Source organism: Mucor mucedo (genome assembly GCF_025094135.1).
Source record: "Mucor mucedo strain NRRL 3635 chromosome Unknown EV154scaffold_16, whole genome shotgun sequence".
NCBI classification, from domain to species: Eukaryota; Fungi; Mucoromycota; class Mucoromycetes; order Mucorales; family Mucoraceae; genus Mucor; species Mucor mucedo.
Window position 1 is genome coordinate 387,946 of NW_026252300.1, and position 25,948 is coordinate 413,893.

Genomic DNA, 25,948 nt, shown 5'->3' on the forward strand with positions numbered 1-25,948 from the left:
TCCTGACTTAGTTTTAAACACCCATAGTATTGAAGGTTTATTGCCTGATGGACAAAGTAACGTATTATTTGGAAACATTGTTCAATTAAATGGTTTTTGCGTCAATCTTCTTTCTTATAGAAGGTCTGACAAATATGACAATAGCAACACAATAGTAAACCATGAGTTGGGCGTAAAAGATCTTACCTTGGAAGAAGTGGAAGAGTCATTTATAAACCAAGTTTCCTAAACCCTGGTAGGAAAACAGTATATACTGCTGCTATTGGTCTCAATAGCAACCAACACAAGATAATATGCTGTACAACTAAATAGTGTTATCACTTGTCAGGCTCCACGTTATATTCAAAACTTCTGAAAAAAAGAAAAGATATGTAAGGTTTTACGCAAATCGAGTCAGCAATCCCTTCATTGAAGACAGCAAATAATAACAACTTTAAGATATATGCCCAGCATATGCTGACAAACCTCAATGTTTTATACAATTTCGATGAAAAACATACAGCCAAAGAACATTTCAATTTGTATCAAGATGGACAAAGGGCACCTGAGATCATGATTAATATATTACTGCATGGAACCTCGAAATATAATAAAATCAGAAGACTTAAAGAAGAAGGCAAAAAAGAGGAGCAGGAAGAAAAAGAGGACAAGAATAAGCTTAAGAAAGGCGAAGAAAAGCAAATCGAGAAGGGTAAAGAGAAGCAGCATGAAAGGTAGGCATGGAAATACATGCTTATCTTTGGTACGACACTTACACTTTATAGGAATGGCAAGTGGAAATCTTCGGAATTTGTTCTTCGCAGAGCTTGGAACTTATGGCTATTTTATATTATATGTAAATATCCACCGTTTTTTTTATACATCTACATATAAAGTCAAACAAGCAGGCTTCCTACCATAGTATGTAGAAAAAGAAAAAACAAAAGGTTAGATTACGTGACTACTTTCAAGGATAATGAGTAGCTGTTAGTGAAGTAAATTGCAGTAACTATGAAAATCATCTTTTTGGTTCTATTTTTAATTAAATTTCTGCTCTAAAGCACGGATATAGTGCTTGGGATACTCGACAGTCAATAAATAAATATGATGAGTATCTAACTCAATTTTTCCTGTCTTCAAATCAACACTGGTAGGTACATGATGCAGCCTGCGATCAAAGGAAACATGGTAACCACGCTCCGATAATACATCCATAACAATAGCAGCAAAGTGCTCCTTACCCATTAGTGGCTCTTCACTATGCTTAAAAGTAAGATACTGTCACGTATAAAAGGTTAAGCGACCTACGTTCTAATGTTTGCATGTCCACTGATTGAATGACGATGCACTTGGGGAATGACGTTATCATCTATAAAGCGGATAGCTTTGTGTAACATATCGGGTTCAGTATCTTGATAATGTTCCAATCTGCTTATGAGGTCCTAAGAATAAAGAAGAGTAAACGAATGTTATAAGGCCGAATTATTTCACCTACTTGTCTAGCATGAATACCAATCTGTGTGGCAACCGGTATATGAGAGATTGAGTCAAAGGTGTCCGAATCTAGTTCCAACGAGGACTGATATTCGAACTCCTTCAAAATAATTTGCAAAACTTCTTTAATTGAACCAGTCGCATTAATTAAGTCTACAAATATGTTAATAACAGCTAAAATTAGAATCTAATATGACTTACGGAAGGGAAACATTTTAGACAATTTCAATAGTGAGCCATAATGTGCCTTAAAAATTGAATATCTCTCACGAATCAACTAATATATGTTATTCATAGTGGCTTTGTTTATATAGAAAAGACCCACTTACACTTTCATCGTTATCAGTTACACGCTCATCCCAAAATACACCTTGTCCTGACTTTTTTACTTCGATGTTATGCTCGCGTATCATTCTACCACGTGCAAGTTGTCTTTGGACAGATATTTCTTCGTCCACATATAAAACACAAATGCGAAATACAGGACGACTAAATAAGGATAAATGTTAAATAAGACATCAAATAAAGCTGTATACACGCTTACGGATATTGGTCTCTTTTATCTGTATCCCAAAATTCTCTTCGAAGTTCCGTCATACGGTCATGGAGTAGCTTCAATGCCTCTACTTGTATATCCGTACGAGGAAAACCATCAACTAGGACACCGACAGTTGGGTCACAGTCCAACATGGCATGTAAAATCAGTTCAATTACATATCTGTCTGATATCATTTGGCCTTGATTTATCAACTCTTTACACTCGGGCGTCTGGAGTAATTGCGACACAGAAATGGGAGGGTTTGTAATGCCACGTGCACGTAAAATAGAAGGAGTGTGAGTCCCTTTTCCCGACCTTTTAGATGTATTAGTAGATGTCCTATTTCGCTGATAAGACTAAACATACCCTGGTGCTCCCATTAAGAAAATGAATTCGCGAGGTAAATGGATATTCTCCCTGCCGTAATGGTCCTCAATGTTCTTCCATGCTTGATTGAATATCAGCTTGGCGTCTTTTATTTCTGCCGCTCTATTATATGTATGTTAAATAATGTTATTAGTTAAATTTTTATTTTATTCTGCTTTTTACCTTGTAGAGTCGTGCGGATCATGGTTGTTAGAACGAGATGAACTATTTGCTACTGAATCTGTTAGCTTACAATTTTCAGTTATTCAATATGAATAGCTTTACTGGTGGTTTCAGGTACTGCTGGTAGCTGTCTAGGTACCGAAAAGTTGGTATAGAGTCTTTTACTACTATTATAAACGGGGAGCCTCGGTTGGACTTTTAGAAATAGAGATGAGCTTATTTTACTTTTGTGCGAAAGAAGCGTCAAAGCTCTACGGGTTGCCATTGCAATAACGAATTGATAAAGAAAGGAAGAGTACTTCACGCGGGGCTTTGCGGCGTTTTAGATCAAAAATGCGGGGAATCCACTGAGTGACGTACAATTTAATTGCCATTTGTATTCACATCGTGCAGGCATTAAGATATCAACGATTGGATACTTTTTAATTTAAAGCTTGTATTTACCAGGTTTTCCATTTTAAATCCTCTTTCATTGTTAAAACCATGTCTCTATTGTCAAAAAAACTTCTCTCCTCAAGACCGCTAAAGTATGGCTTGGGAACAGGTCTCTTAGCAACCAGCCTCTATAACTACGATTCCCGTTCAGAAGCGCAGCTAATTAGTCGAAATGCCAGAACATTTTACAATGGTGTTGCATTGGCAATAGATTACAAACTTAATTTTAAACCTGGATATTCACCAGAAGATACGTTGCATATTGAACAGCTGCACGAAAGAGTAGCTAACCGTATATTTGATGTATTTGAAAAAAATGGTGGTCTGTACATAAAAATGGGTCAAGTTATTGGCACCCAATCTGCCGTCTTACCAATCGCCTATCAAATTAGAGCCAGAAAATTGTTTGATGCTGCTCCTGCTGTCTCGTTTGAATCCGTGGAACGTGTATTTATGGAAGATTTTAATGGAAAACATCCAAGCGAAATTTTTGCAGAATTTGATATGACGCCAATTGCTTCTGCCTCCATTGCCCAAGTGCATAAAGCAAGATTACGTAACGGCGATATTGTTGCTGTCAAAATACAAAAACCTGCAATTAAAAAACAAATGAACTGGGATTTGCGGGCCTTTAGGATATTACTTCAAGTATATGAGAAAGTTTTTGATTTACCTTTATCATGGTCGAGTGATTATATTGAAGAGCACATGCGAATGGAGGCAGACTTTGAAAATGAGGCTAGGTAAAGTCTATTATCAAAAATCAAAATACAAACACTCAAAAAAAAAAAAAAAAAAAAAAAAATTATAGAAATGCTAAAAAAGCATGGAAGCATCTTCAAGAGGAAAAATCTTTAAAAGATAGAGTATATGTACCAAAAGTATATGATGAGTACACGTCCAAACGAGTATTGGTTTGTGAATGGGTGGAAGGTATCCAGCTAACGGATGTAGACGCTTTAGACAGGGTAGGTATCGATTACAAAGTAGCAATGAAAACCGCCATTGAAGCCTTTGCAAGTCAAATTTTTCGTAGCGGATTTGTTCATGGTAATGTTATATTTTTTCCCTGGCTCTAGATAGAATACTTACTGGTATAAAAAATGATAATAGGTGACCCTCACCCCGGTAATGTGTTAGTTAGAAAACATCCGCATAAAAAGAACCAAGTCGAAGTCGTCTTGATTGACCATGGACTTTATATTCAAGAGTCAGAGAAGTAAGTAAAGTTTCAAATTGAAATTGGAACATATACTCAGTGGTATACAATAGATTCAGATTGGAATATTGCAAATTGTGGGAAGCATTATTCATGTTGGACATACCAAAGATGACAGAAATTTGTGAGGAATGGGGAATACATGATGCCACCATGTTTGCATCAATAACATTACAACGGCCTTTTTCAGGAAAAAAGGCGGTCCATATAAGTGATATAGATGTCAAGGATATGTATGAATTACAAAGTCAAATGAAAGAACGTATAAAGCATTTCTTACGGGATCAAGCACTGTTCCCTCGAGAACTGATTTTTATCTCGAGAAACATGAATATTGTTAGAGCGAACAACAAGGCTGTTGGAAGTCCAGTAAATCGAATCAATATCATGGCAAGGTGGGCTGTACTTGGATTAAACGTCAAAAAAGGAACATGGCTTAGTTGGAGATCTATCTTATTTGAGTGCACTCTGCTGTTTATGAGCATTAGTTTTTGGATTGTCCGTTTCAGGGATGCTTCCAACAGATTATTATTTGGATCCAAGGCACGTGGATTAGAGGATATATTAGATGAAAGAATGAAAGAACAGGTAAATATAATAAATACAATCAATTAAGTAGGGCCGACGTTAATATTTGGGTAGATGTATAAAAAATTTGGTATAAAAATTGATCCATCGGTTTTTGAAGGTTAATAAGGGAAATTAAATAAAAACTTTGGCCCGTAATACAATAGAACACTGTGCTTCTCTTTTTATTGAATTCGTCAAACGCTAGCAATTTTTCGATCCAAAAGTAAAAAATTTATGCCTTTCTGCGTGACTTTGAAGACATCGGCTATCCAAAGTTTTTTTTTGTGACTTTGAATTGAATTGAATTTTTTTTTCCCTTTAAATATCTTGCTGGGTTCAGGCCTTTTGTGTTCTCTCCTACAACAAAAGGTAAATTTTACTAGATGCATCCATGCATCCATCCATCCATCCATCGACAAAATATACTAAACTATGTTGAATTATAGCTAATTAAAATGGGTAAAGAGAAGACTCACGTTAACGTCGTCGTTATTGGTCACGTCGATTCTGGTAAGTCTACCACCACTGGTCACTTGATCTACAAGTGTGGTGGTATTGACAAGCGTACTATCGAAAAGTTCGAGAAGGAAGCTGCTGAACTCGGTAAGGGTTCTTTCAAGTATGCCTGGGTCCTCGATAAGCTCAAGGCTGAACGTGAGCGTGGTATTACCATTGATATTGCTCTCTGGAAGTTCGAGACCCCCAAGTATAACGTCACTGTTATTGATGCTCCTGGTCATCGTGATTTCATCAAGAACATGATTACTGGTACCTCTCAAGCTGATTGTGCTATTCTTATCATTGCCGGTGGTACTGGTGAGTTCGAAGCTGGTATTTCCAAGGATGGTCAAACCCGTGAGCACGCCCTTCTTGCCTTCACCTTGGGTGTCCGTCAATTGATTGTTGCTATTAACAAGATGGATACCACCAAGTGGTCCGAAGCCCGTTACAACGAAATTGTCAAGGAAGTCTCTTCTTTCATCAAGAAGATTGGTTTCAACCCCAAGTCTGTTCCTTTCGTTCCCATTTCCGGATGGCACGGTGATAACATGTTGGAGGAATCTGTCAACATGGGTTGGTTCAAGGGATGGAACAAGGAGACCAAGGCTGGTTCCAAGACTGGTAAGACTCTTCTTGAAGCTATTGATGCTATTGATCCCCCTAGCCGTCCTTCCGACAAGCCTCTCCGTCTTCCCCTCCAAGATGTTTACAAGATTGGTGGTATTGGTACAGTGCCCGTTGGTCGTGTCGAGACCGGTACTATCAAGGCTGGTATGGTCGTTAACTTCGCCCCTGCTGCTGTCACCACTGAAGTCAAGTCCGTTGAAATGCATCACGAAACTTTGACTGAAGGTCTTCCCGGAGATAACGTTGGTTTCAACGTCAAGAACGTTTCCGTCAAGGATATCCGTCGTGGTAACGTCTGTTCCGATTCCAAGAACGACCCCGCTAAGGAAGCCGGTTCTTTCCTCGCTCAAGTTATTATCTTGAACCATCCCGGTCAAATCTCCAACGGTTACTCTCCCGTTCTCGATTGTCACACCGCTCATATTGCTTGTAAGTTCTCTGAACTCGTCGAGAAGATTGATCGTCGTTCTGGTAAGAAGATGGAAGATGCCCCTAAGGAAAGTATCATTATAACAGTATAAACAACATGATTCTAACCGTTTTTCATTTAAATAGTTCGTCAAGTCTGGTGATTCCGCTATTGTCAAGATGATTCCTTCCAAGCCTATGTGTGTCGAAGCCTATACTGACTACCCTCCCCTCGGTCGTTTCGCTGTCCGTGATATGCGTCAAACCGTTGCTGTTGGTGTTATCAAGTCTGTTGAGAAGGTTGAGAAGACCGGTAAGGTCACCAAGGCCGCTGTCAAGGCTGGTAAGAAGTAAATTGCTTTTTCAGCACTTTCTTCTTTAAAAGTTTAATTCACTTTTGTTAATAAATATAAATACATTTATAAGATATATTTTTCATATTTAAACCTTTTTTGTTTTGTTCAATTACGAGTGTTGTATCGTATTTTATAGCATCTTGAAGCTCTATAATGCATATGTTGAACATTTGAAAATTAGCAGTCACTTAGTAATTTTAAGCTGCAGCCCAAGGTAAGTACGATTTTCATGTTTTTCAAACCAATATTTTTTTTCTCTGGTTATTTCAATGTTGGTGCAATTTTGATTGTGACCATAAGCAAACATTATTGCACTATAATGGAATACGTGTCTTGTTTAGAGTTATAGGACATTTGACTTGACTGACATTTTGGCTGTCCCGGCTAACGCTCAAAATCATTTCTGAATTTTAGAAGGGCAACATTTTATTAACTTACCATATGAAGGACAGCTTCATGGTCAAAGAGCGACAACGTTGCCAATGTCATTCACTTTATTGAAACATTAGGCACACTTGGAACCATCAACATTTTCAGCATTTATATCGACTGGAAAACTTGTGTTGATAAAACCTTGAACTCTTAAATTATATTCCTAAAGTTAAAGTTCTACTGTATGAATGTCTTGATTATGGCCATCTTGATTTACGACATTTGTTGCTCAGGGAGAGGAACATTAAGCTCTGACACCAAATTCTTGGAGTTGAAGGCTTACCTTAATGAATGTCTTAATCATGGTGAAAGTCTTATTTATTGCTGTCTTAATTTACACATGTATTGACAGGTGTTGTTCAGGGAGAGTCAGCCACCAAAAATGAATATGCCTTCGGCACACGAAAGAGCTCGTGAGTAAAGCGTCCCGGCTAGAATCCTATGCAATAGCGATGTCTGGACGTTTGTGTTTATTGACGTTACAGCATCAAGGATAAAGCAGAATGAATGTTCTGGGTAAACAAAAACGATCAGTCACTAGAAAATGCAGCTTTACAAAACTACACAGCGACAGGTGGTGAGCATTTACAGAACTTTTCAAGTTTAAAGTCATTCTCGAATTGGAAAAAAAGACATAAACTTACAGTACTCGCATATTTAGCCTATACATTTGGCTTCCCTTTATCTTTGCAAGAGCCAACGTGTTGTGTACTTTGTAGAATTGTCAAGTCTTTTATTTTATTGTTGCAAGGTACTAATTTTCTGTTGATCGTACCTCTGATATAAACAGTCAGCAAATGAGGTAGCCTGTTTGCACTTACATAAAGTTGTTTTTCAGGCGAAAAAAGATTATTTATTAATACTTGTAAACAATAAAACGTATATCCTTCTGTCATTTACATAATGTATTTATGAAAGAATTATTGATCGATCGATGCAGCAATACGAACATTAGGAACCTTTGGGTTAAAGACAACGTAGTTGTTCTTCAAGAATGTATCACCGATAATAGCAAAATCAATGTTACTATATCCAAATCCAGCAATACCTATTGTATTTTTATTTTATCAATTGAAGAATTAGCATACATACGTAAATAAAATAAAATTTTCAGCTTACAGTGAGATCCGATTTTCTGGAAAACAAGAGAATCGGTGGGGACTTTGAAAGTCTTATTTCCGATAGCAAATACAAGAGGCTTAAGTTTAGAAGTATTACAAGAAATAGTGAAGGTGCCGTCGCCGTTGTCAGATGCGCCATATGCTTTAGCAACCTTCTTTGCCATGTTGTTAGTAAAGATCAGTAGAGTGGTACCGGTATCAATGATGCCGTCAAACGATCCAGATACTTTTGTGGATCCAACTTTAAGACTCTTCATGGTAATGCTCCAGAATCCCTTGGAATTATCGACAGGAATAGTAGTCAAGGAGCCCTTAAATTTCTTTTTATTGTAACCACCAAACAGGAATTCACCACCACCGTTCTTACTAGCTTTACCAAGATGAACACCAAAAATTGGAGAGGTAATTAAACCTTGGCTGATCATGTTATCAACTGGTGTCTTGACACCTTTGACAGTAGTAATTTTGTTAAAACCGAGACCTAAAAGACCGTCTACAGGATCGGTTGCAAAACTGCTGGATTCCATCTTGGCTAAACCAAATGTTTGCTTTTTGATAGTTATGCCACCGATGTTTAATGTATCTTTTCCCAGGATACCATTTGCAGTTGAGCCATCACCATATGAAATACTCCATTTTCGGCCATCTTTGGAGTAAGTATTAGATTTCTTGGGATTGTAGCGGGTATGCGATTTACAAGTTGAACACAATGTGGAAGCTGAAATAAAAATTAAAATTAAAACCCCTATTAATTGCTATAGTCTTGTTCGCTAATCATACCAAGCCAGAAATCTGAAGAGCCAGTATCGAAATTTACTTTAAACTTTTGAGCAGGTGTGCCAAGTTTGACAGTTCCGTAATATTCAAGATCGTTTTCATGATCGACAACAGAAACCGAGCCAGTATCCAAAGCTGATAGTGTGCCAATGTTGTTGTGCACAGGAGCAAAGGGTGTGGTACTGTACTTGGCGTTCGCTCTGAGGACAGCACGTTTGGCATCTGGCTTATAATTATTGTTGTTTTCTAAATTGAAGGAAAGTTTCTTGCCATCTGGTGCTGCATCGACTGATAAAGCTACAGCAAGAAGTGCAACGCAGGATGAAACAAGGGTGAATCTCATAATGAGTAGATTAAAGGAAAGGAAGGGAATAAGGTTAAAAGAATGAGGATAAAAAGAAATAAAATAATTTTCACATCATTATTTAAAGAAGTTTTTTTTTTTTAAAAGATAGACAGTTTTCTGGGATTGCTAAATGCAAGCTTTCTACACATTGTAGCACCAATCTTTTGTGTATATTGATATCACTAGAGAAATTGCAGGAGTTCAAAACATAGTAGCCAAATTATATTAATTGACTGAGATTGTGCAACGAAATACAATTAGGGCGATCTTTTAACAAGATTCCCTACCGAAGAGGGTAACGATTGAATTCATCTATTAATAGATTACGCTTAACTTTTTAAAGTTTCGAACTGTTAATTTAAGTAGACATACGAAATCTACGTTTTATGAAATAAAAAATATTAAAAAAAAAAAACCAGCTTAAAGAAAGAAAGCATAGATTTTTTTTTTTGTGCTGATGAAAAAATAAGGTTTTCAATTAAAGTCAATTTTATTTAGTCTTAAAAATATTGTGATCTAACAATTTGTTTCAAAATAAGATATTTTTTTTTTTTTGGTCGAATACCCAGAAATCAGAACTCGTTGTTCGTTAAGGGAGACCCAATTAGCTATCTTGATGAACCCAATTTACCTGAAAAAAGTCGATTTTGCTAAGCGTGTCCGAAAAAAAAAAGCACGACTTGCTTTTTGCCTGTTTTTATAATCCCTTCAAATTGGGTTGATAAACTTACCTTACAAACTGTATACAACAAATAAAATTATGTACGTTCCGCTTTTGATTACAGCAGTGAGTTATAATATGATAACTCGACGGCCGACTAGTAATATATTATTGCTGCTATGTAGATGACGGCGATATGTTATCAATTATAATAATATAAGAAACTATAGGTATTACTTTTCAGTTGTTTATTCAAGTTCTGACTATAAATACATCAGATATATGTCTATGTAAACTATAATTCCCATCAGTTTTTCTGACTTGGGCTGTATCTGTTATACTATTTTCAATTTGATTGAAGAGAACGGGTTGGACATCATGTCTAATATACTGATCATAAGACCTTGGAGAATAAATTTAATAACACTTCCAACCACCACTAGTATAATGGTTAAAAATCTTTTGCCTATATGCTTCGTTAAACAAACCATCTGATAAAAGCCGCAAATATCGCCATATAGGCAATCACTCTATTACCTCCGACATGTCTACAAGAAACTCAGGCCTGTACACCACCTGAATTAATCTAATCATTCAATTGCCGACTTCAAGCTTCATACACTATATTTTTTTGACGCCTCAAAACTTATAATCGTAACTACTACAAAAATGCTGGTCCAATTCCAACTGCAAAGACGAGCACGTACCTCGGACAATATCAGAAACGCCATTGTTAAGCATTGAATTCAAGACACTCTTTTGTTCGACAAACCTAAGTCACTGTAGAAAAGGACGCTGAGAGTACTTCGACGCCTTTATTTCATTTAAAAAATATTATAACATTTACTGAGTTTTTTTTTTTTTTTTTTTTTTTTTTTTTTTTTTTTTTTTTTTTTGGTGTTATCATTTTTGTTTGACATTAAATAATGCCAAATAAACTTCATGCTCACAAAAGGCCAGACAAGCCATTGCATCCTTATCATGCGACCTTCAGTTGAGAATCAACCATTGTCAGAACGAGCACTAGATATGCGCAAATTGATGTCCCTGTGCTTGTGGACCACAGTTTATTTTTAACCTGTTTACAACGCATCATACAAATTGACTGGAGTTGAAGAGATCTTGAGTTGGCTTGACGGAATAATTATTGACAGTACAACACTAAATGAATTTCGATAACATATAATCCCACACCCTAAAATAAATCAGCGATCAAAAATTGAAAAATATCGCAAACAAATTAGAGCGGAAATAACGATCTTTTTTTTAAAAATATCGCGATTGGCGATATCGATAAATTTTTCCAAAATATCGCGATTGGCAATATCGATCAAATTTTCCAAAATATCGCGATTGGCGATATCGATCAAACTTTCTAAAATATCGTTATTGGCAATATCGATCAAACTTTCCAAAATATCGCGATTGACGATATCGATCCATAAATCAAAAAAACAAAAAAATATCGTTGGATGGGGTAAAAAAAATGGGGTAATCGATAATCGATATAATATTACTTTTACACCCCTGCTAAATCAGGATACAGGCTTAAAATTGATACGTTTGTATATATTGGAAAAAAAAAAATTTTATTTATAAAAAAAAACTAAATAACGTCGAATCTGATCATGATAGACCTCTTCAAATATAGAAAATGACCAGTAAAATATGACCAGAGACAGACATAATGAGAGGAACTACGATAATGACCATACGAAGACCTCGGAAGAGCAGCAGTATTCACTTACCTGCATAAAGATGGTTTACGTTAATAAGAGAATAAATTATCAAGTTTAGCAATGTGTACCTTTACAAAACCGTGGGATGTACGAGCCTCAAATAAACAGCGATAGTAGCTAGCTTTAGGAATTTGGGTTAACTAATAATGAACACATAAACCAAAGTCGAGATATTTACCTTTTCACAAGCGGTGAAAGTAGAGATGGCTTCAGCTATACAAATGTGTTAATACATATAAAAAGAGTAAGTAAATTTACTTTTAAAGCAAAGAGTCTTGGTTTAATCCGTTTGGAGAGTGTCAGCACGTTTAATGTTTAGTCACATAACTATATCTTCATTTGTAAACAAATGGTTATGATAAATCATATATTCACAAACTATACACATATACAAACCTTAAGTTTAGTTTTTATTTGAAAGAAATAGAAAGAAAAAGAAAAAAATAATAAAAAAATCAGAGTTTAAATAAGAAAAAAAAAAAATTCAGGCTCAATTCTATTTTTGGAAAGCCCTTGAGGGTCGACTATTGGTCCCAGATGCTATTTCATCAGCCTTTCTTTTACCTTTTGGACGGGTAGTACTTGGGGTGGAGAGGGCAGGTGCAGAGGTGGGAGGAGGAGAGTCAGAGGTGGGAGGAGGAGAGTCAGAGGTGGGAGGAGAGTCAGAGGTGGGAGGAGGCGAGTCAGAGAGAGGAGGCATCTCAGAGGGAGGAAGAGAGGTCAAAACAGGATTTTGTACCGAAGCGGAAGAAGACGATGGTACAAGAGGTCTGTTATCAGGGATCGAAAATAAATTTTCAAACAGGCCCATATCCAAGTCTTCGTACCTCTCTTCAGTACCCGAATTGACACCAAGGTTTTCCAGGCCAGTCAAAAATGAACCCGAGGTATCATGAGCAATGTCATCTGGCTAGAGTTGAGGTTTATGTTAATGTTAAAAATTCTTAATTTGATATCTAAACTTTACTTACTCTTGCTGAGTTCCTCAACATTATCTGGATCATATTTTTGGATATCCAGTTTTTATCTGCGAGGTGCATGGGTAGCATAGGATTCTCGGCGTCAATGACAGAGATAAGGTCTCCAGGATATGCCTCAACGGGTGTACCAACGTTCAAGCCAGAGCGCTTGTTCCAAAAGTATACAATTCTTTCGAACATATACAATACTTCATTCTGCTCGTTTGCAGGAATCCCCCTCCAAATGACACCATTCTTTCCAAATCGTTCTTGGTACAATGCTTTCAAGAAATGTTGGCAAATGGTGAAGACATTGTTGTAAGCTGCTGTCGCCCTTTCTTTAGCTTGATCCTCAGTATAGGTACCTACCAAAGATCTCCAGTACGCAGCAACCTTGTCTATAACGGTTTTCTTTGTATAAGTACATACGGTGATGGATCTTACACCGAGAGAATTGCAAGAGGTGTGAATACCATTGGGTATAACTTGCTCCTTGTAATAGGCGACAGCCTTGACCACGAATTCGTACATTTGTTGAGCAGCGGAATTTCTTGCTGAAAAGATAGGGCAATTATTAACTTAATTCGTCTTACAAAGTAAAATAAAATAAAAACGTACCAGTGATATATCCAGATCGAGAAGTAATTGCAGAAGTACCATTGGATTTGACCACTTTCTTAACCTTGCTGCAGCATTCACAGTGTTGACCAACTGGCAGGTAGATATATTCTTTCATTGTGGCAGGCATTGCATCAAGCTTTCTTTGCATATCGTAAATGACATTAACGAGTTTTTCAATGACTTCGTCTCGAGAATTTGAGTTTTGGGTACCGTTCATTGTGATAAATAGAGTGAAAAATCGATGTAAATGAGAAAATAGGTGTAAGTATTGGATCTTATATAGATGTTTTAAAGATACATTTTTTTTTCATTGTCATTTACCTTGATGTAAGTGGTTCAACTTATTTGCACCAATCACGGTACAGAATTAAAAAAAATTTCGCTTAATAACCTCGTTACACGAAAATCTAACAATAGATCAAGCTTGAAGTCCCAAACAACGATTTCTAGTGGTTTTGAAAGGTATCCATAGTCTACACAGAATTACCATATCCTCTCTATTAATAATTATAAGATAAATTCACGAGTAATTCCAATTGGTTCTAAGAACGGTCAGTGACTATTAATAAGCTGTAAATAAGATGTAGCAACATGTATAAAACTACGCGCAAAAATCGGTTCCCGACTTACCAAAAACAAAATTCTTAAAAACTTTTCAAAATGGTTTACCCCAAAATTCAAAAACCCAAGAACCTTAGAGCTTCTCGAAACGGCGCTAACCAACGTCTTTTAAGAGGCACATATGAACCCTTGGCCGTTACTGCTGCCTCCATTATACCTGGCCCAACTGACACTTCTGTTTTTGCTGTATCCTCTTCAGTATCTACTGGCTTCCCAACTGCTATAATAACCAACCGTACACCTTTTGACTATGACGAAGAAATGGATTTTTACGATGATGTTGATATGGCTGACCTCGATAACCAAATCGCTCTTCCCTTAATTGGACAAATGTCCATACAAGACGTAGATGCTGAAGATGAATCCTCTGATGATGGTTTTGTTGTAGACGGTGAAGTAGACGAGGATTTGTATGAATCCACGGACGAAGAGAACTTCGAAGGTAACTAAGGATGCTCGAGTTGTTGACATCATGACAACTTACCGGATGTATTATTTTCACTTTTAGAACCATTGTCACTTGATCATAATGTAACAATACAGGACAACATCAAGGATATCATTGTCCCCATTAACGTATTTAGCACCAGCGAGCTGAGTAGTATTATGTTCAACTATCTTACATTTAGTAGAAACATGACCATAGAAGCTGTGCGCGTTATGAAGAAATTTTTTGAGAACACTTTGAACCAAAACAACAGTATGTTAATGATTTGTATTTACAAAGTATCATTATTTACTAATTTAGTTTACCTTTTAGGCCTTGATAAAAAGAAAAAAGTACTCGCATTGAAGGAGTGTCGTTCGTTGATCAAGAAGAAACTTCCACTTTCTTTCAGTCAAAGCCATGAAATCTGTTCCCGAAAGGGGTGTTATCTCTTTGATCCTGTCGATGATGCCGATAAAACCGCTTGTCCTCACTGTAACGCTGTTAGACATAAAGAATCTGTGGTAAAAATGATTGATATTGGTGAACATTTAAGTCGTATGCTAGCTTGTGACGAGTTTCGTGATGAAGTCGAAAAATACCGAAACGTAATCGATTCCATGACAGACGATGATCCATATACCGATTTTTTTTCTGGAGCCGCGTATAAAGAAATGAAATCTAAAGGTCTCTTCACTGGTCAGCACGATTTAGCCATCGTTCTATGTGTTGATGGGTTCACTTCGAAGGTATCAAGAAAAAGTATGGTGATGGTACACGTTATAATTGCTAGCATTGATCCGTCTATCAGGTAAATTTTGGCTCTATATACAATACATCCAATCTTTTTACGTCGTAATAACACCATTTGCAGATACACCGATGAATATACTTTTCAAGTTGCAATTCTTTTTGGTGACACTAAGAAAGACTTTGACTCGTATCTGCGTCCAATTATTGAAAGCCTTGATCGTTTGAGTCGTGAACCTGTTGTTGTTCGCAAGAATGGTGTTCATGTCACGTCGGCTAGAATTTTCAATTTGGGTGTCATTGCAGATGGTATAGAGATCAACCAGCGGTTGTTGATGTTTAGTGGTCATACCAACTGGTGGGGATGTAGATTTTGTATTGGTAAGTCGTCAGTTACTAAGCTATGACCGTGGACACTAACAAAATGACCCTTCTAAATTTAGTTAAAGGCGGTCACCCAGTTGACGGAGGAAAAGGTGGTATGTACTTCTTTGGCAGAGACTCGGCTATCAGAACCAAAGCTTCTTTATTACTTGAGAAAGACGCAGTAAGTATTAACTTGTGTAGCCTTTTTTACATATTTTAATTGATTTACCTTTATTAGCCTTCTTGTCCCAACCACAACTATGGTATTAAAAGTGCTTCTCCCTTTGGTCAGTTGAGTACCTTCCTCTCCATCGACTTTTTCATGTGTGACGAGCTACATATGTTTTCGAATGTCAGCAAGCTTTGCTTCGACATGCTTTCACCAAAGCTCAACACTCGGTTCAAGTTTGATGGTAACGAAGACACGTACCCGTTTGCTCTCGAGACTGCTGATTTTACTCGCATCAAAACCGCCATGGATGACTCCCTTCGTGCAATTCCTGCGGATTTCAGTGGTTCGTTTGCTGGTGTCAATCTGGATAATGTTAGATCTATTTATCGTTCGGTGGACTGGATCGCCTGGTTGGTGCATGTGATTCCTACGATTGTTGCCCCACTCTTTCACGCCAGAGAAGCAACCACAGGATTTATTGCCCTGTCTCGTGGTATTCAATTGAGTTTGCAATGGTCGATATCCGAATCTGAAGTGAAGGAAATTGAAAGGTAAATATTCATTGTTGAGTTGTAATTTATGTAGTGATATTTACTTGAACATTATATTTGCTTATGATAGATGCTTTAAGACTTGGTTTGATTACCTCGATACCTGTCTTGATAGCAGCTCTATCTCCAGAACCGTATTCAGATCGAACATGCACCAACTGAACCATATACCATACATGATAAAACGAATGGGGTTAGTTATCGATTGTCATCATAGTTATTAGACTTCCCTTTTGTACTAATTTTTCATTTCTCTGGTAGACCGTTAAGGTGTTATTCTGCAAGATCATTGGAAAGGTCTATTGGCATATACAAGAAGCGAATCCGTTCATCTTTGAATCCTGGTGTCAACGCCGGTAATGTCATGGAAACTCGTGAAATGTTCTCTTTTTTGCAATCCGATGGTATAATCGATAGTTCCGCCTATGATTTGAAGAAGGATAAAGTCAACAACTTCTTGCCCCACCCGTCCAACGATCCATTGTTGCCTCAGCTGTGGTCACCCTTTCACTGGCGGGTAAATACTGTAAAGCTGGGCCAGGTTGTAAAGCAAGCAAAAGAAAAGCACAATCATACCATTGGCGGCTACCTGGCAAGAGACTGGCTTAAAGCACTCTCTCAATTTTTGATTCGTCTGACTGGTAATACTTCGGCTGTTATAACTTCGTTCCATCAGCACCAATTTGTCAACATTTCTCAAAAACTCTGGACAAACAATCAAATATACATATCTGATTTGTGCAAATCGAAGAACGCAGCAAGTTCGCGTGGTGGTGAGTTTGTTATGTTTACTGCAATTCATAAAAATCGGTAAGTTGATGTTTGCAAATCAAAATTATTGTGTACTGACTTATTGTAATTAGGATGTTCCGGCCTGTCGAAAACTGGTACGTTTGTAAAGTCTTGTTCTTTTTTGACTTTACATATCAAGAAGGTGCTCCGGGCTCGAACTTCGTTTTTGGTGAACTTATGAAGAATCATGACGTCTCACCATACTCAAAGGCTATCCCGCGCGTGAAACCTTACGATGAGGCTGAGCAAAAAAAATTTGTGGTCTTTGATGCCGAGGATCTTTTGTCTGCTGTCGGATTGGTGAATGCGGTTGACGGCTCCAATAACAAATATGTTATAAAGACTGGTGACGCTTTTAAAGTCGATATGAGTAGTACTGCCGGAAGTGTTGGAAACATTGTTTTCCGCTGAGAATAAAATACAAAATCATTAAAACCCACAGTCACATGTCCCGTTTTCTCATTTTACTTACGTAATCTGAAGTTGTCTTTTTCTTACCCTGGCTATCATCCCCATAAACATTTTTTTTCTTTAAAAAATTACGTTTATCTATTAACATGGTATTGCTACATCTATTTATTTATGTATAAGTTGTTTTTATAGAGATTTAAAAATTTGGCTTTGCGATCAGCGATCAAAAAATCAAAAATATCGGAGATATCGATATTTTCGATTTTTTGAGCGATATCGCCAATATCGATCAAAAAAAACATTTTGATCGCTGATTTATTTTAGGGTGCCAAAGACTAGTACAAAATACGCAAAGCATAATTGACCAATTTATTGAATAATATTACATGATTAAAGTTAGACAATACTTCGTTTAACGGTAGTTATAGAATTTTTAAAACGACATAGCTAGTACTATCGAATATCTGCAAATACTTGACATTGTGAAAGAAGCTGCGAGCAACATTTTTTATTTCGTTTTTCTTCGGGACCTAAAAGTACTTGATAAGCGACAACAACAAATTAAAGGCCGCGTGATTCTAGAAAAAACATAAAGGTAGATATTGTCGGGTGCTGGTGTATATAATACAAATGAGAACGATACGTTACAAGCATGTATGTTCTGTTTCAAAAGATTAGCTAAACCTCTTCGAGTATTGTCTGATAAAAATAGTGGTAGAAGTAAGTTCCAATATAATAGTCAGAGGGTCTTTTACTTGCTGTAGTCAATGATGTCCCTCCATCTTTACGCTTCAGTCTACGCATGGAGGCTTATTTTTCGCATTAACTAAAGCCTGCTCACTTCTATTCTTTTGGGAAAAAACTATTTATCCCATTCCCTTTATTTTCTCCCTTCTTATTCTCCCGGTGGTTTATCGCACAGGCTGCTTCTGCACCAAACCAACTGAGACTGATTTAGGCACGACAATCCCCCCCCCCTTTTTTTTTATGCTAGATCACTTATTTTTCTCTTTAATTTACTCAAACAACAATTTTTACACATGTGTTTCTTTACAAATAATTACTGCAGCACTGTCCAATTGCGTTGGGCCCATAATTAAACACACGGTCAATCATTTTAATCAGGTAAAGCCACCCAATGTCACCATAACACTAGCCCACCCGTCTTACTGTATATGTTGCGCTGCGGCTCTGTAATCCCAATTAGAATATAAATGGTAATAAAAACACGAAAAGTGGGGGTGTACTACGTTAAAATTTAAATACAGATGGGTTTTTTATTTATCAACAATTTAATTAACAAGAGTTCTCCAAGATTCTAAATGACGCATCAATTTATGTACAGTAGCGTCTACTTGATTGGGAGGTTGTACGTGCAAAGCATTAAGATAGCGTTTAAGAGCAATAGCGGCTTCGTCAGATTTTCCACGGACGCACGTTTTCTGATCCTTAAATGTTTTGGAGAGGTAATCTTGAATCCAGTCAATATGTGCTTCGGTGTAACCCAATTTACGATAAGCGTCATGTTCCTTGTTACGCCAGAATTGAGCAAAGGAATCCTTAATATTGAAATTCTTGAGATGATCGAGATGAACATTAGAAATCTTATCGCTTGCATGATGAAGCTTATCCGTCGCATGATGATATGTATCGGTGGCATGGTGATGAGCAGCACTTGTCACTTGGTCTGCGACACCAGAAACTCGAGATTTGACAGACTCAATAGAACGGGATTGAGCTCTAGACTTTGAGGAGGCTTCCCAGTCACTTGTTAAAGAATGTGCTACAGATTTAATAGAATCAGTAACACCTCTGTGAGAAAATTCATGTGAAACTTCGTGGTGTTTGTATTGGAAGCGTGATAGAATAAGAGATTTGTAATAATTGATACGAGTGTAAATGCGATCCTTAATCCCTTCAAGATAAGATTTGAGTTCTTGGCACCAGTTTTTAGCAGCTGTTTTAGTTTTTTGACCTGTGTAGTCAAGAGCAAAGACTTTATAACCATTAACATCCTTTTTGATGGATTCGATCACTTCGTCAAGCTTTTCCTTCTTAATATCTGAGTGTTTAGAAATCGATGAAGTAAATTCATCCAACCAGGACTTGTCACCCAATCTACTAATGTCTGTATTTGAGATACTGGACCGAAGTTGGTCGGCAATACTTTTCGTTTGCTCTTTAGTTAGTCCACCTTTGTTAGCAACACGATCAACCACAGATTGGAGCCAATTATTAAATGAGGAGGAACCTTCTTCGACATTCGGCTTGAGGCGTAGAACACGTTGATACCAAGAAGGCTCTTGGTAAGAAGCTTCAAGGGTAGAGTAAGCCTTGTTCCATTCCGATTCGGTCATGATTTTCTGACGAATAGCTTGATGATGCGCTTTATCCAATACAGCTTGAACCCGATCTTTGCTGAGTTGACCTTTTAGTTCGAGTTGACGTAATTGGTGCTTTAAATCTGTTACGAACGAATCGACGTTCGTCTTCGCGAGACCAGTTTGTTTGCCAACACTATTCGTAAATCCGGAAAGAAGCTTATCAACACCGCTGCCAAAAATACGGGAATTGGAAGCAATCGCATCCTTGTAGGAGTTTACCATTTCGGACCAAGATTGGTCATCGTTCTTTTTGTCGTGAAAAACATTATACTTTTCGAAATAAGTCCCAAGACTGTCTGTAGACCAGTCATTAACTTCTTCCGTCCTTACTATGGCAGATGATTGACCTACAAATATAATCAGAGCGATACATAGTATCGAGTACAACGTCGATTTTCTGTTCATTGCTTAAAAGATAAATGAATTAAAAAAGGACGTCTTTAATTTTCCACAAAAAATAAAAATAAAAAGCTTTTCTCAATAAAACAATGTTTCGGTCAATTCATCATAATGATTGCAATATATGTCTCAGTATAGCTATTGTTTGTTCCAGGGAAAAAATTACGGGGGGTTTCGATATGGATACAATAATTGGGGATGTTCCATAAACAAGCAAATCTTATGTGAATTTGGGGGGAGGGGGTATGGCATCTCTTTTTTTTTGTATAATGCAAGTTTTTGGGTCCTTCGCGCAGTTTTATACAATCTCAATTTAGTTTGCTTTCCCTTTTCAACTAGAATTTGCCGTCTCCGCTACTACTATGAATCAATTGGTATCTGTTTCTGATTTGTTTGATTGTCAAAAATTCAGCGAATTAGATTTTGCAAAAAAAACTTTTTTTTCTGGATATATGTAGAATGATTTTGTACACAGCTTCCTATTGGATGGTTACACCCCAACAATGCCCCCAGCACCCAACAATTCATGTCAAGTTTTTTTTATTTTATTTTCTAGTATAAAAGCAAGGCACCGATTCGCAGTTACTGTTAGCTTTATTCTTTTCTACATTTATAAATAATATATACATCCATTCACTTTCGTTTACGAACTAGTCGAAAAGAATCAACAACAATATGTCTCAAGTACAAACAGTAACTACAACTTCCGATTGTACAAAGACAGAGGCTATGAAGCCTCCTCTTCCAAAGACAAAGATGCCTCCCCTCTTTGATCAACCTGTCACTTCAAAGAATTGGACAAAGTTTGTTAATTGGCCTCAATCCATTTTGCTTTGTGCCACTCCTTTGATTGCTTTGTATGGTGTCTTTACTACTGAATTAACTCAAAAGACCATGATTTGGGCTATTGTATACTACTTTATCACTGGTCTTGGTATTACTGCGGGCTACCATCGTATGTGGTCTCATCGTGCCTACCGCGGTACCACAGCCTACCGCTGGATTATGAGTCTCGCTGGTGCCGGTGCCGTTGAAGGCTCTGCTTACTGGTGGTCTAGAGGACATCGTGCTCATCACAGGTACAGTTGACACTTTTTTCTTAAATGAATAGCTCACTAACTCTCATTTATCGTAGATGGACTGATACCGATAAGGATCCTTATAGTGCTCATCGTGGTTTCTTTTTCTCTCATTTTGGTTGGATGTTGGTTGTTCGTCCCAAGAACCGCATTGGTTACGCCGATGTAGCTGATCTTAAAGCTGATCCCGTAGTAGCTTTCCAACACAAATACTATCCTTATATTGCTCTTTTAATGGGATTTATTTTCCCTACTTTGGTTGCTGGCTACGGCTGGGGTGATTTCAGAGTAAGTTTTTTAAACGCCGCAAAATTACGAATTATCTTTAGCTGACTAAACTATTTTTAGGGTGGTTATTTCTACGCTGGTGTTCTCCGCCTTGTCTTCGTTCATCATGCCACTTTCTGTGTCAACAGCTTAGCACATTACTTGGGTGAATCTACTTTCGACGATCACAACACACCTCGTGATAGTTGGATTACCGCTATATGTACTTTGGGTGAAGGCTATCACAACTTCCATCATCAATTCCCTCAAGATTATCGTAACGCTATCAAATTCGGTCAGTACGATCCTACTAAATGGCTTATCAACGTCTTTTCTTGGATTGGTCTTGCTTACGACTTGAAGCAATTTCCAACTAACGAAGTGACCAAGGGCCGTTTATTCATGGAAGAAAAGCGTCTTCGTGCCCAACAAGCACAATTGACATATGGTGTTCCCCTTAAGGATTTACCAATTTACACCTGGGAAGAATATCAATCTTTGGTCTTGAATGAGAACAAGAAGTGGATCTTGCTTGAAGGTGTGCTGTACGATGTTGAGAATTTTATGCATGAACATCCCGGTGGTATGAAGTATGTTTCTACAGCTATCGGTAAAGATATGACCACTTCCTTTAATGGTGGTGTTTATAACCATAGCAACGGTGCCCGTAATTTGTTAACTTCGCTTCGTGTCGGTGTCCTTCGCAACGGTATGCAAGTCATGTCTGAAGCTGATGCTACAGCTACTACCTATGATGATTCTCTTGAATTTGATAGTAATTCAGCTCAATTCTACAAGAAGAAGAAGTAAACAAACCGCTACAAAAAAAAAAAAAAAAAAAAAAAAAAACTACTACAAAAACAGCATATATCCCCATTCTTTTCTACATTTCTCTTTTTTTTCGTATATATTATTTATTCTCATGTCTTTCTCCTTATTTCTTTATATCATAAATAAACTTTTTTATCGTATATATCTAACAATTTGAATTTTTTTGAAAACGTAAAGGAGCTGTATTTTTACGCAAGCATGTTTTCATAGTTTATGTAAAAACATTTGTGTTCTTCCGGCCAAATGCCTCAGCCGGCTAAATAACTAAAATATTGGGGATATCCTTATTCGGTATAGTGCAGTTAAAACAAGGTTAGCATGATTAAAACTTAATGCACTTTTTCTGACGTAGTATCTCAAGACGAATTAATATGAATGAAAAAAAAAATATAAAGTTTATGTCATGTATCTGGTTGAAAGGGTAGGTTTCTAAAGGCGGTGGTGGGGGATTAAAAAAATAAAAAAATGCAGAAAAAAGTATGTTTACTCTCTGGAGATATCACGACCCCAGAAAGTCTTCTTGGTCCAATCAGTAACAACTAACCACTTGTTACGAGCAGAGAACAAGCTAGAAACATAAGCGGAACGCCAGAAAGCATAGGTGGCAACACCACCGGAAGCTAAGTTACCAGGGCCGAATGGTAAATCAGCAATAGCCTTATCAGAGCCAATATAACAAAGAGAACCTTGATGGGAATAATGGAAAGGTTTGATATCTTGGGCCTTTTGCAATTTACGGGCTTTCTTGGCCTTTTCTTCGGGTGTAGCAGCAAGTTCCAACTCACTCTCGTATTGCTCAGTAGCATGTAATTGGGCAAAGACACGGGCCAAATACTTACCTTGTTGTGCAGCTACTTGAGCAGTAGGTGCATATTTTGTAGCTGTGGCATCGCCAAGAGCATAAATATCGTTGGTGCCAGCCATTCTGAGCCAGTCATCAACAGCCAAACCACGACGGATATTTTGTGTCTCGGGGTGTTGAGCCATTAAGTTTCTGATTAAGGGGCGGGTGGTGTTACCGGTAGCCCAGACCAATAAACCGTAAGGCATGGCTTCCTTCTCTCCACTAGGTCCTTGTACAATAATCTCCTTTTCCTTTACTTCCTTGACCATAGTCTTTGTGTGAAGAGAAATATGTTGTTCCTTAAAAGTAGATTCGGTATAATCAATCAATTGCTTGGAGAACGCAGGAAGAACATTGGGCATAGCCTCAATAAGAGTAATCTTGATCTTACCGACAAGTTCTTAACCGAAAAAACAAAAATTAAACTTCCTACCAGAACTGTTTTTTTACACAGCACTTACCAGGATACCAAGCGCTTAAATCTTCAGCAAGGAAATCGTGAAGTTCAGCAGCATATTCAATACCAGTAGGACCACCACCAACGACGACCATATGCAACAAACGCTCAATTTCTTCAGCAGCTTGACCAGGGAAAGCAGCAGTTTCAATACAATCCATCAACTTTGTACGAATCTTTTGAGCATCCCAAACCTCCTTTAAGAAACAACCGTATTCCTCAACACCCTTGATACCAAAGGTTTGACTTTGGGCGCCGACACCGACGACCAAATAATCGTAAGAAATGGTGCTGGTAGCTCTGTCACCCTTCACTTCGGAGTTATCTGATAGTACCGTGTGTAAGTAAGAAATATACGATTACTAAAAAAAAAGCGCTTACCAACAATAGTAATAATCTTCTTGTCAGAATCAATCTCTGTACATTCGGCTTCAAAGACCTTAACCTCATTAGGCTTATGACGAGTGATGAAGCGAATAGGTTCAACGATAGAACGATGATCGATAGTACCCACGGTGGTGGAAGGTAAAAGAGGTGTGAACAAAAAGTAGTTACGAGGAGAGACAACAACCACATTATAAAGCTCAGTATCAATGGACTTTAAGAATGAGGTACTTGCCCAACCACTTCCAAGGATGACAATAGTCTTTTTACTAGGATCAGCAGGAGTAGGATCCATGACGGGATGAGAATGTTCATACATGCCTTTTTTTTAAAGACGATGAGCAAATGAATTTCCTTATCACCCCCCCCCCTTTTTCACCTTATAAGATACTTACTATAAAAAGTATAACCAACGAAACCTACTGCACCGACCTTGGCAAGATTCTTGGTAGCCTTCCATTTGGAAAAAGTTTTTTTAGGAGCTTCAACAGCAGTGGCGTTGAATCTTTGTTGGAAGGTGCGTCTAACGATAGGTGATTGACGGATAGTAGCTAAAGATTAAGATCATCAGATATACAATCAAATTTTGGCCGTAATTTCTATTCAATTACCTCTTAACACTTTTGAAGTAGTTGACTGCATTTTAAAAAATAAATATATCAAAAGGAAAAAAGAATGAAAAAACGGGAAAACAATGGGAAATAGATAAAATCTGCGCCAGGGGGTCCTATCGCACTTCTAAAACCAAGTTTTTGACAATCACAAACTTCAGCGGAGCCGGAAGATATTATCTGTTCGTGTTTATTTTCCTCAAAACGATTGTGCGATAACGAAGTATTATTGCTTTTTTAAGACTCATGGTGATACAGAATTAAACGCGACAAAATCGTCCGACTGGATCATCACTGACACGCTCGGTGATACAAAATGGATTATTACAATCAGTACGATATATTACGTTCAAGTGTTACAGTGTCGTTTGTTACAGCGTTGTAAACAAACAGATATGTTAAAATAATGTCATGTAAGGCAATAGAAGATATGCATATGTCAATGGCACTTTAGTATTATACCTTGAAACATTCAAGCTTAATACACAAAATCTTATTAAATATTAAAAGGCTGTCGCTAAAATTTAGGAAGCCACATCTGAATGATTTCAACTGTTGATAAAAGTTTGTATCCTTATTCTAACCCTTCTTGTTCTTAATAACAAGCTCAAGCACAAATATTTGTCATTATCAACCACTTGTTTTTTTAACAAAACCATCCATAAATATTTACTATGTAAACACGAAAGGGCTCACGAGCGTTACTTTCAAATTTTCTGCTCTGATATATTACACAGATTTGGCATAATAGTATTATACCTTATAATTTGTTTGCTCTTCTATAATGTAAATAATAATAATATATCTAGCACTAAAAATGATATGTCAACCTCTCAATACCGAATTATTGGGATGAGATACTAATAACACGATGATTTAAGCAAGTATTTCCATGTGGGCCAAATATAAACGAAACTAAATGCTACTAACATAACGATCGCTGATCTTCCGTACATGATTGAATTGAAGAGTTGCTGATTTTGTATGCTAAACATTTGCCTTAGATTAAGCATGTTTTAATTCGTTTATAGTATATCAGGAGGCATTAAATAATCAATTTGATGAAGAATATTAAAACATTGCATATATCTTTTTATTATTGACGTATGTATGAGCGATATGATGTAGCTGACATATAAATGGCTGTCAAACTGGCGAAAATATATAAGCAGAACGATTGAGGGGGGTTTTCACCTATTTTCGACATAAACAGCAAACTAAGGAATCAAAGTATAGAAACCTGCATGCCAAAAGCTTCAAGCTTTGTGTA

At 37.2% G+C, this 25,948-nt stretch overlaps 9 protein-coding genes across 9 annotated transcripts; 5 read left to right on the top strand and 4 right to left on the bottom strand.

Moving 5' to 3' along the window:
- Positions 1–453: 453 nt before the first annotated feature.
- Positions 454–901, top strand: EV154DRAFT_478306 (uncharacterized protein; the record flags this gene model as incomplete). The annotated part of the gene is made up of 3 exons (XM_051598182.1): positions 454–713; positions 765–835; positions 876–901. The coding sequence occupies 3 exons, from the start codon at positions 454–456 to the stop codon at positions 899–901; spliced, it is 357 nt and encodes a 118-aa protein (XP_051461048.1).
- A 58-nt stretch (positions 902–959) lies between these two features.
- EV154DRAFT_82388 (adenylate kinase) lies at positions 960–2,859 on the bottom strand. The gene is made up of 9 exons (XM_051607792.1): positions 2,663–2,859; positions 2,561–2,612; positions 2,378–2,500; positions 2,018–2,326; positions 1,803–1,962; positions 1,675–1,750; positions 1,475–1,626; positions 1,288–1,421; positions 960–1,237 (listed from the first exon to the last, which is right to left on the bottom strand). Exons 1-9 carry the CDS (start codon positions 2,823–2,825, stop codon positions 1,018–1,020), a joined length of 1,389 nt encoding a protein of 462 aa, XP_051461049.1. The 5' UTR covers positions 2,826–2,859; the 3' UTR covers positions 960–1,017.
- Positions 2,847–5,374, top strand: EV154DRAFT_459280 (ABC1 family-domain-containing protein). Its single transcript, XM_051597472.1, has 6 exons — positions 2,847–3,738; positions 3,807–4,045; positions 4,109–4,214; positions 4,268–4,802; positions 4,857–5,153; positions 5,231–5,374. Exons 1-5 carry the CDS (start codon positions 3,044–3,046, stop codon positions 4,905–4,907), a joined length of 1,626 nt encoding a protein of 541 aa, XP_051461050.1. The 5' UTR covers positions 2,847–3,043; the 3' UTR covers positions 4,908–5,153; positions 5,231–5,374.
- Positions 5,036–6,767, top strand: EV154DRAFT_82521 (translation elongation factor 1-alpha). The gene is made up of 2 exons (XM_051607793.1): positions 5,036–5,153; positions 5,231–6,767. Exon 2 carries the CDS (start codon positions 5,240–5,242, stop codon positions 6,431–6,433), a length of 1,194 nt encoding a protein of 397 aa, XP_051461051.1. The 5' UTR covers positions 5,036–5,153; positions 5,231–5,239; the 3' UTR covers positions 6,434–6,767.
- Positions 6,519–6,674, top strand: EV154DRAFT_414806 (elongation factor 1-alpha 1; the record flags this gene model as incomplete). Its single annotated transcript, XM_051595624.1, has 1 exon — positions 6,519–6,674. The coding sequence occupies one exon, from the start codon at positions 6,519–6,521 to the stop codon at positions 6,672–6,674; it is 156 nt and encodes a 51-aa protein (XP_051461052.1).
- A 1,167-nt stretch (positions 6,768–7,934) lies between the features above and the next one.
- Positions 7,935–9,413, bottom strand: EV154DRAFT_498393 (rhizopuspepsin precursor-like protein). Its single transcript, XM_051600356.1, has 3 exons — positions 9,010–9,413; positions 8,228–8,947; positions 7,935–8,156 (listed from the first exon to the last, which is right to left on the bottom strand). Exons 1-3 carry the CDS (start codon positions 9,347–9,349, stop codon positions 8,029–8,031), a joined length of 1,188 nt encoding a protein of 395 aa, XP_051461053.1. The 5' UTR covers positions 9,350–9,413; the 3' UTR covers positions 7,935–8,028.
- A 9,301-nt stretch (positions 9,414–18,714) lies between these two features.
- EV154DRAFT_459291 (uncharacterized protein) lies at positions 18,715–20,211 on the bottom strand (the record flags this gene model as incomplete). The annotated part of the gene is made up of 2 exons (XM_051597473.1): positions 18,715–18,996; positions 19,105–20,211. The coding sequence occupies 2 exons, from the start codon at positions 20,209–20,211 to the stop codon at positions 18,715–18,717; spliced, it is 1,389 nt and encodes a 462-aa protein (XP_051461054.1).
- Positions 20,212–20,712: 501 nt separating this feature from the next.
- On the top strand, positions 20,713–22,478 carry EV154DRAFT_549042 (delta-9 desaturase). Its single transcript, XM_051604845.1, has 3 exons — positions 20,713–21,284; positions 21,341–21,572; positions 21,633–22,478. Exons 1-3 carry the CDS (start codon positions 20,881–20,883, stop codon positions 22,359–22,361), a joined length of 1,365 nt encoding a protein of 454 aa, XP_051461055.1. The 5' UTR covers positions 20,713–20,880; the 3' UTR covers positions 22,362–22,478.
- Positions 22,479–22,754: 276 nt separating this feature from the next.
- On the bottom strand, positions 22,755–24,753 carry EV154DRAFT_459295 (pyridine nucleotide-disulfide oxidoreductase-domain-containing protein). Its single transcript, XM_051597474.1, has 5 exons — positions 24,679–24,753; positions 24,463–24,618; positions 24,065–24,388; positions 23,688–24,008; positions 22,755–23,626 (listed from the first exon to the last, which is right to left on the bottom strand). Exons 1-5 carry the CDS (start codon positions 24,707–24,709, stop codon positions 22,866–22,868), a joined length of 1,593 nt encoding a protein of 530 aa, XP_051461056.1. The 5' UTR covers positions 24,710–24,753; the 3' UTR covers positions 22,755–22,865.
- Positions 24,754–25,948: the final 1,195 nt, after the last annotated feature.

What these genes read in the sequence shown, in the direction of transcription:
- EV154DRAFT_459295 (XM_051597474.1), bottom strand. Translation starts at nt 24,709, where the DNA reads ATGCAGTCAACTACTTCAAAAGTGTTAAGAG. An exon ending in TACTTCAAAAGTGTTAAGAG is followed by an intron (nt 24,619 to 24,678) that starts GTAATTGAATAG and finishes CTTAATCTTTAG; the next exon opens with CTACTATCCGTCAATCACCT. An exon ending in CGTTGGTTATACTTTTTATA is followed by an intron (nt 24,389 to 24,462) that starts GTAAGTATCTTA and finishes TTTAAAAAAAAG; the next exon opens with GCATGTATGAACATTCTCAT.
- EV154DRAFT_82521 (XM_051607793.1), top strand. Translation starts at nt 5,240, where the DNA reads ATGGGTAAAGAGAAGACTCACGTTAACGTCGTCGTTATTGGTCACGTC.
- EV154DRAFT_82388 (XM_051607792.1), bottom strand. Translation starts at nt 2,825, where the DNA reads ATGGCAACCCGTAGAGCTTTGACGCTTCTTTCGCACAAAAGTAAAATA. An exon ending in GATCCGCACGACTCTACAAG is followed by an intron (nt 2,501 to 2,560) that starts GTAAAAAGCAGA and finishes TACATATAATAG; the next exon opens with AGCGGCAGAAATAAAAGACG. An exon ending in GGACATGCAAACATTAGAAC is followed by an intron (nt 1,238 to 1,287) that starts GTAGGTCGCTTA and finishes TTTTAAGCATAG; the next exon opens with TGAAGAGCCACTAATGGGTA.
- EV154DRAFT_459280 (XM_051597472.1), top strand. Translation starts at nt 3,044, where the DNA reads ATGTCTCTATTGTCAAAAAAACTTCTCTCCTCAAGACCGCTAAAGTAT. An exon ending in TATATTCAAGAGTCAGAGAA is followed by an intron (nt 4,215 to 4,267) that starts GTAAGTAAAGTT and finishes GGTATACAATAG; the next exon opens with ATTCAGATTGGAATATTGCA. An exon ending in ATGAAAGAATGAAAGAACAG is followed by an intron (nt 4,803 to 4,856) that starts GTAAATATAATA and finishes ATATTTGGGTAG; the next exon opens with ATGTATAAAAAATTTGGTAT.
- EV154DRAFT_498393 (XM_051600356.1), bottom strand. Translation starts at nt 9,349, where the DNA reads ATGAGATTCACCCTTGTTTCATCCTGCGTTGCACTTCTTGCTGTAGCT. An exon ending in CTCTTCAGATTTCTGGCTTG is followed by an intron (nt 8,948 to 9,009) that starts GTATGATTAGCG and finishes TTTTTATTTCAG; the next exon opens with CTTCCACATTGTGTTCAACT. An exon ending in CCAGAAAATCGGATCTCACT is followed by an intron (nt 8,157 to 8,227) that starts GTAAGCTGAAAA and finishes AAAATACAATAG; the next exon opens with GTATTGCTGGATTTGGATAT.
- EV154DRAFT_549042 (XM_051604845.1), top strand. Translation starts at nt 20,881, where the DNA reads ATGTCTCAAGTACAAACAGTAACTACAACTTCCGATTGTACAAAGACA. An exon ending in GGACATCGTGCTCATCACAG is followed by an intron (nt 21,285 to 21,340) that starts GTACAGTTGACA and finishes CATTTATCGTAG; the next exon opens with ATGGACTGATACCGATAAGG. An exon ending in ACGGCTGGGGTGATTTCAGA is followed by an intron (nt 21,573 to 21,632) that starts GTAAGTTTTTTA and finishes AACTATTTTTAG; the next exon opens with GGTGGTTATTTCTACGCTGG.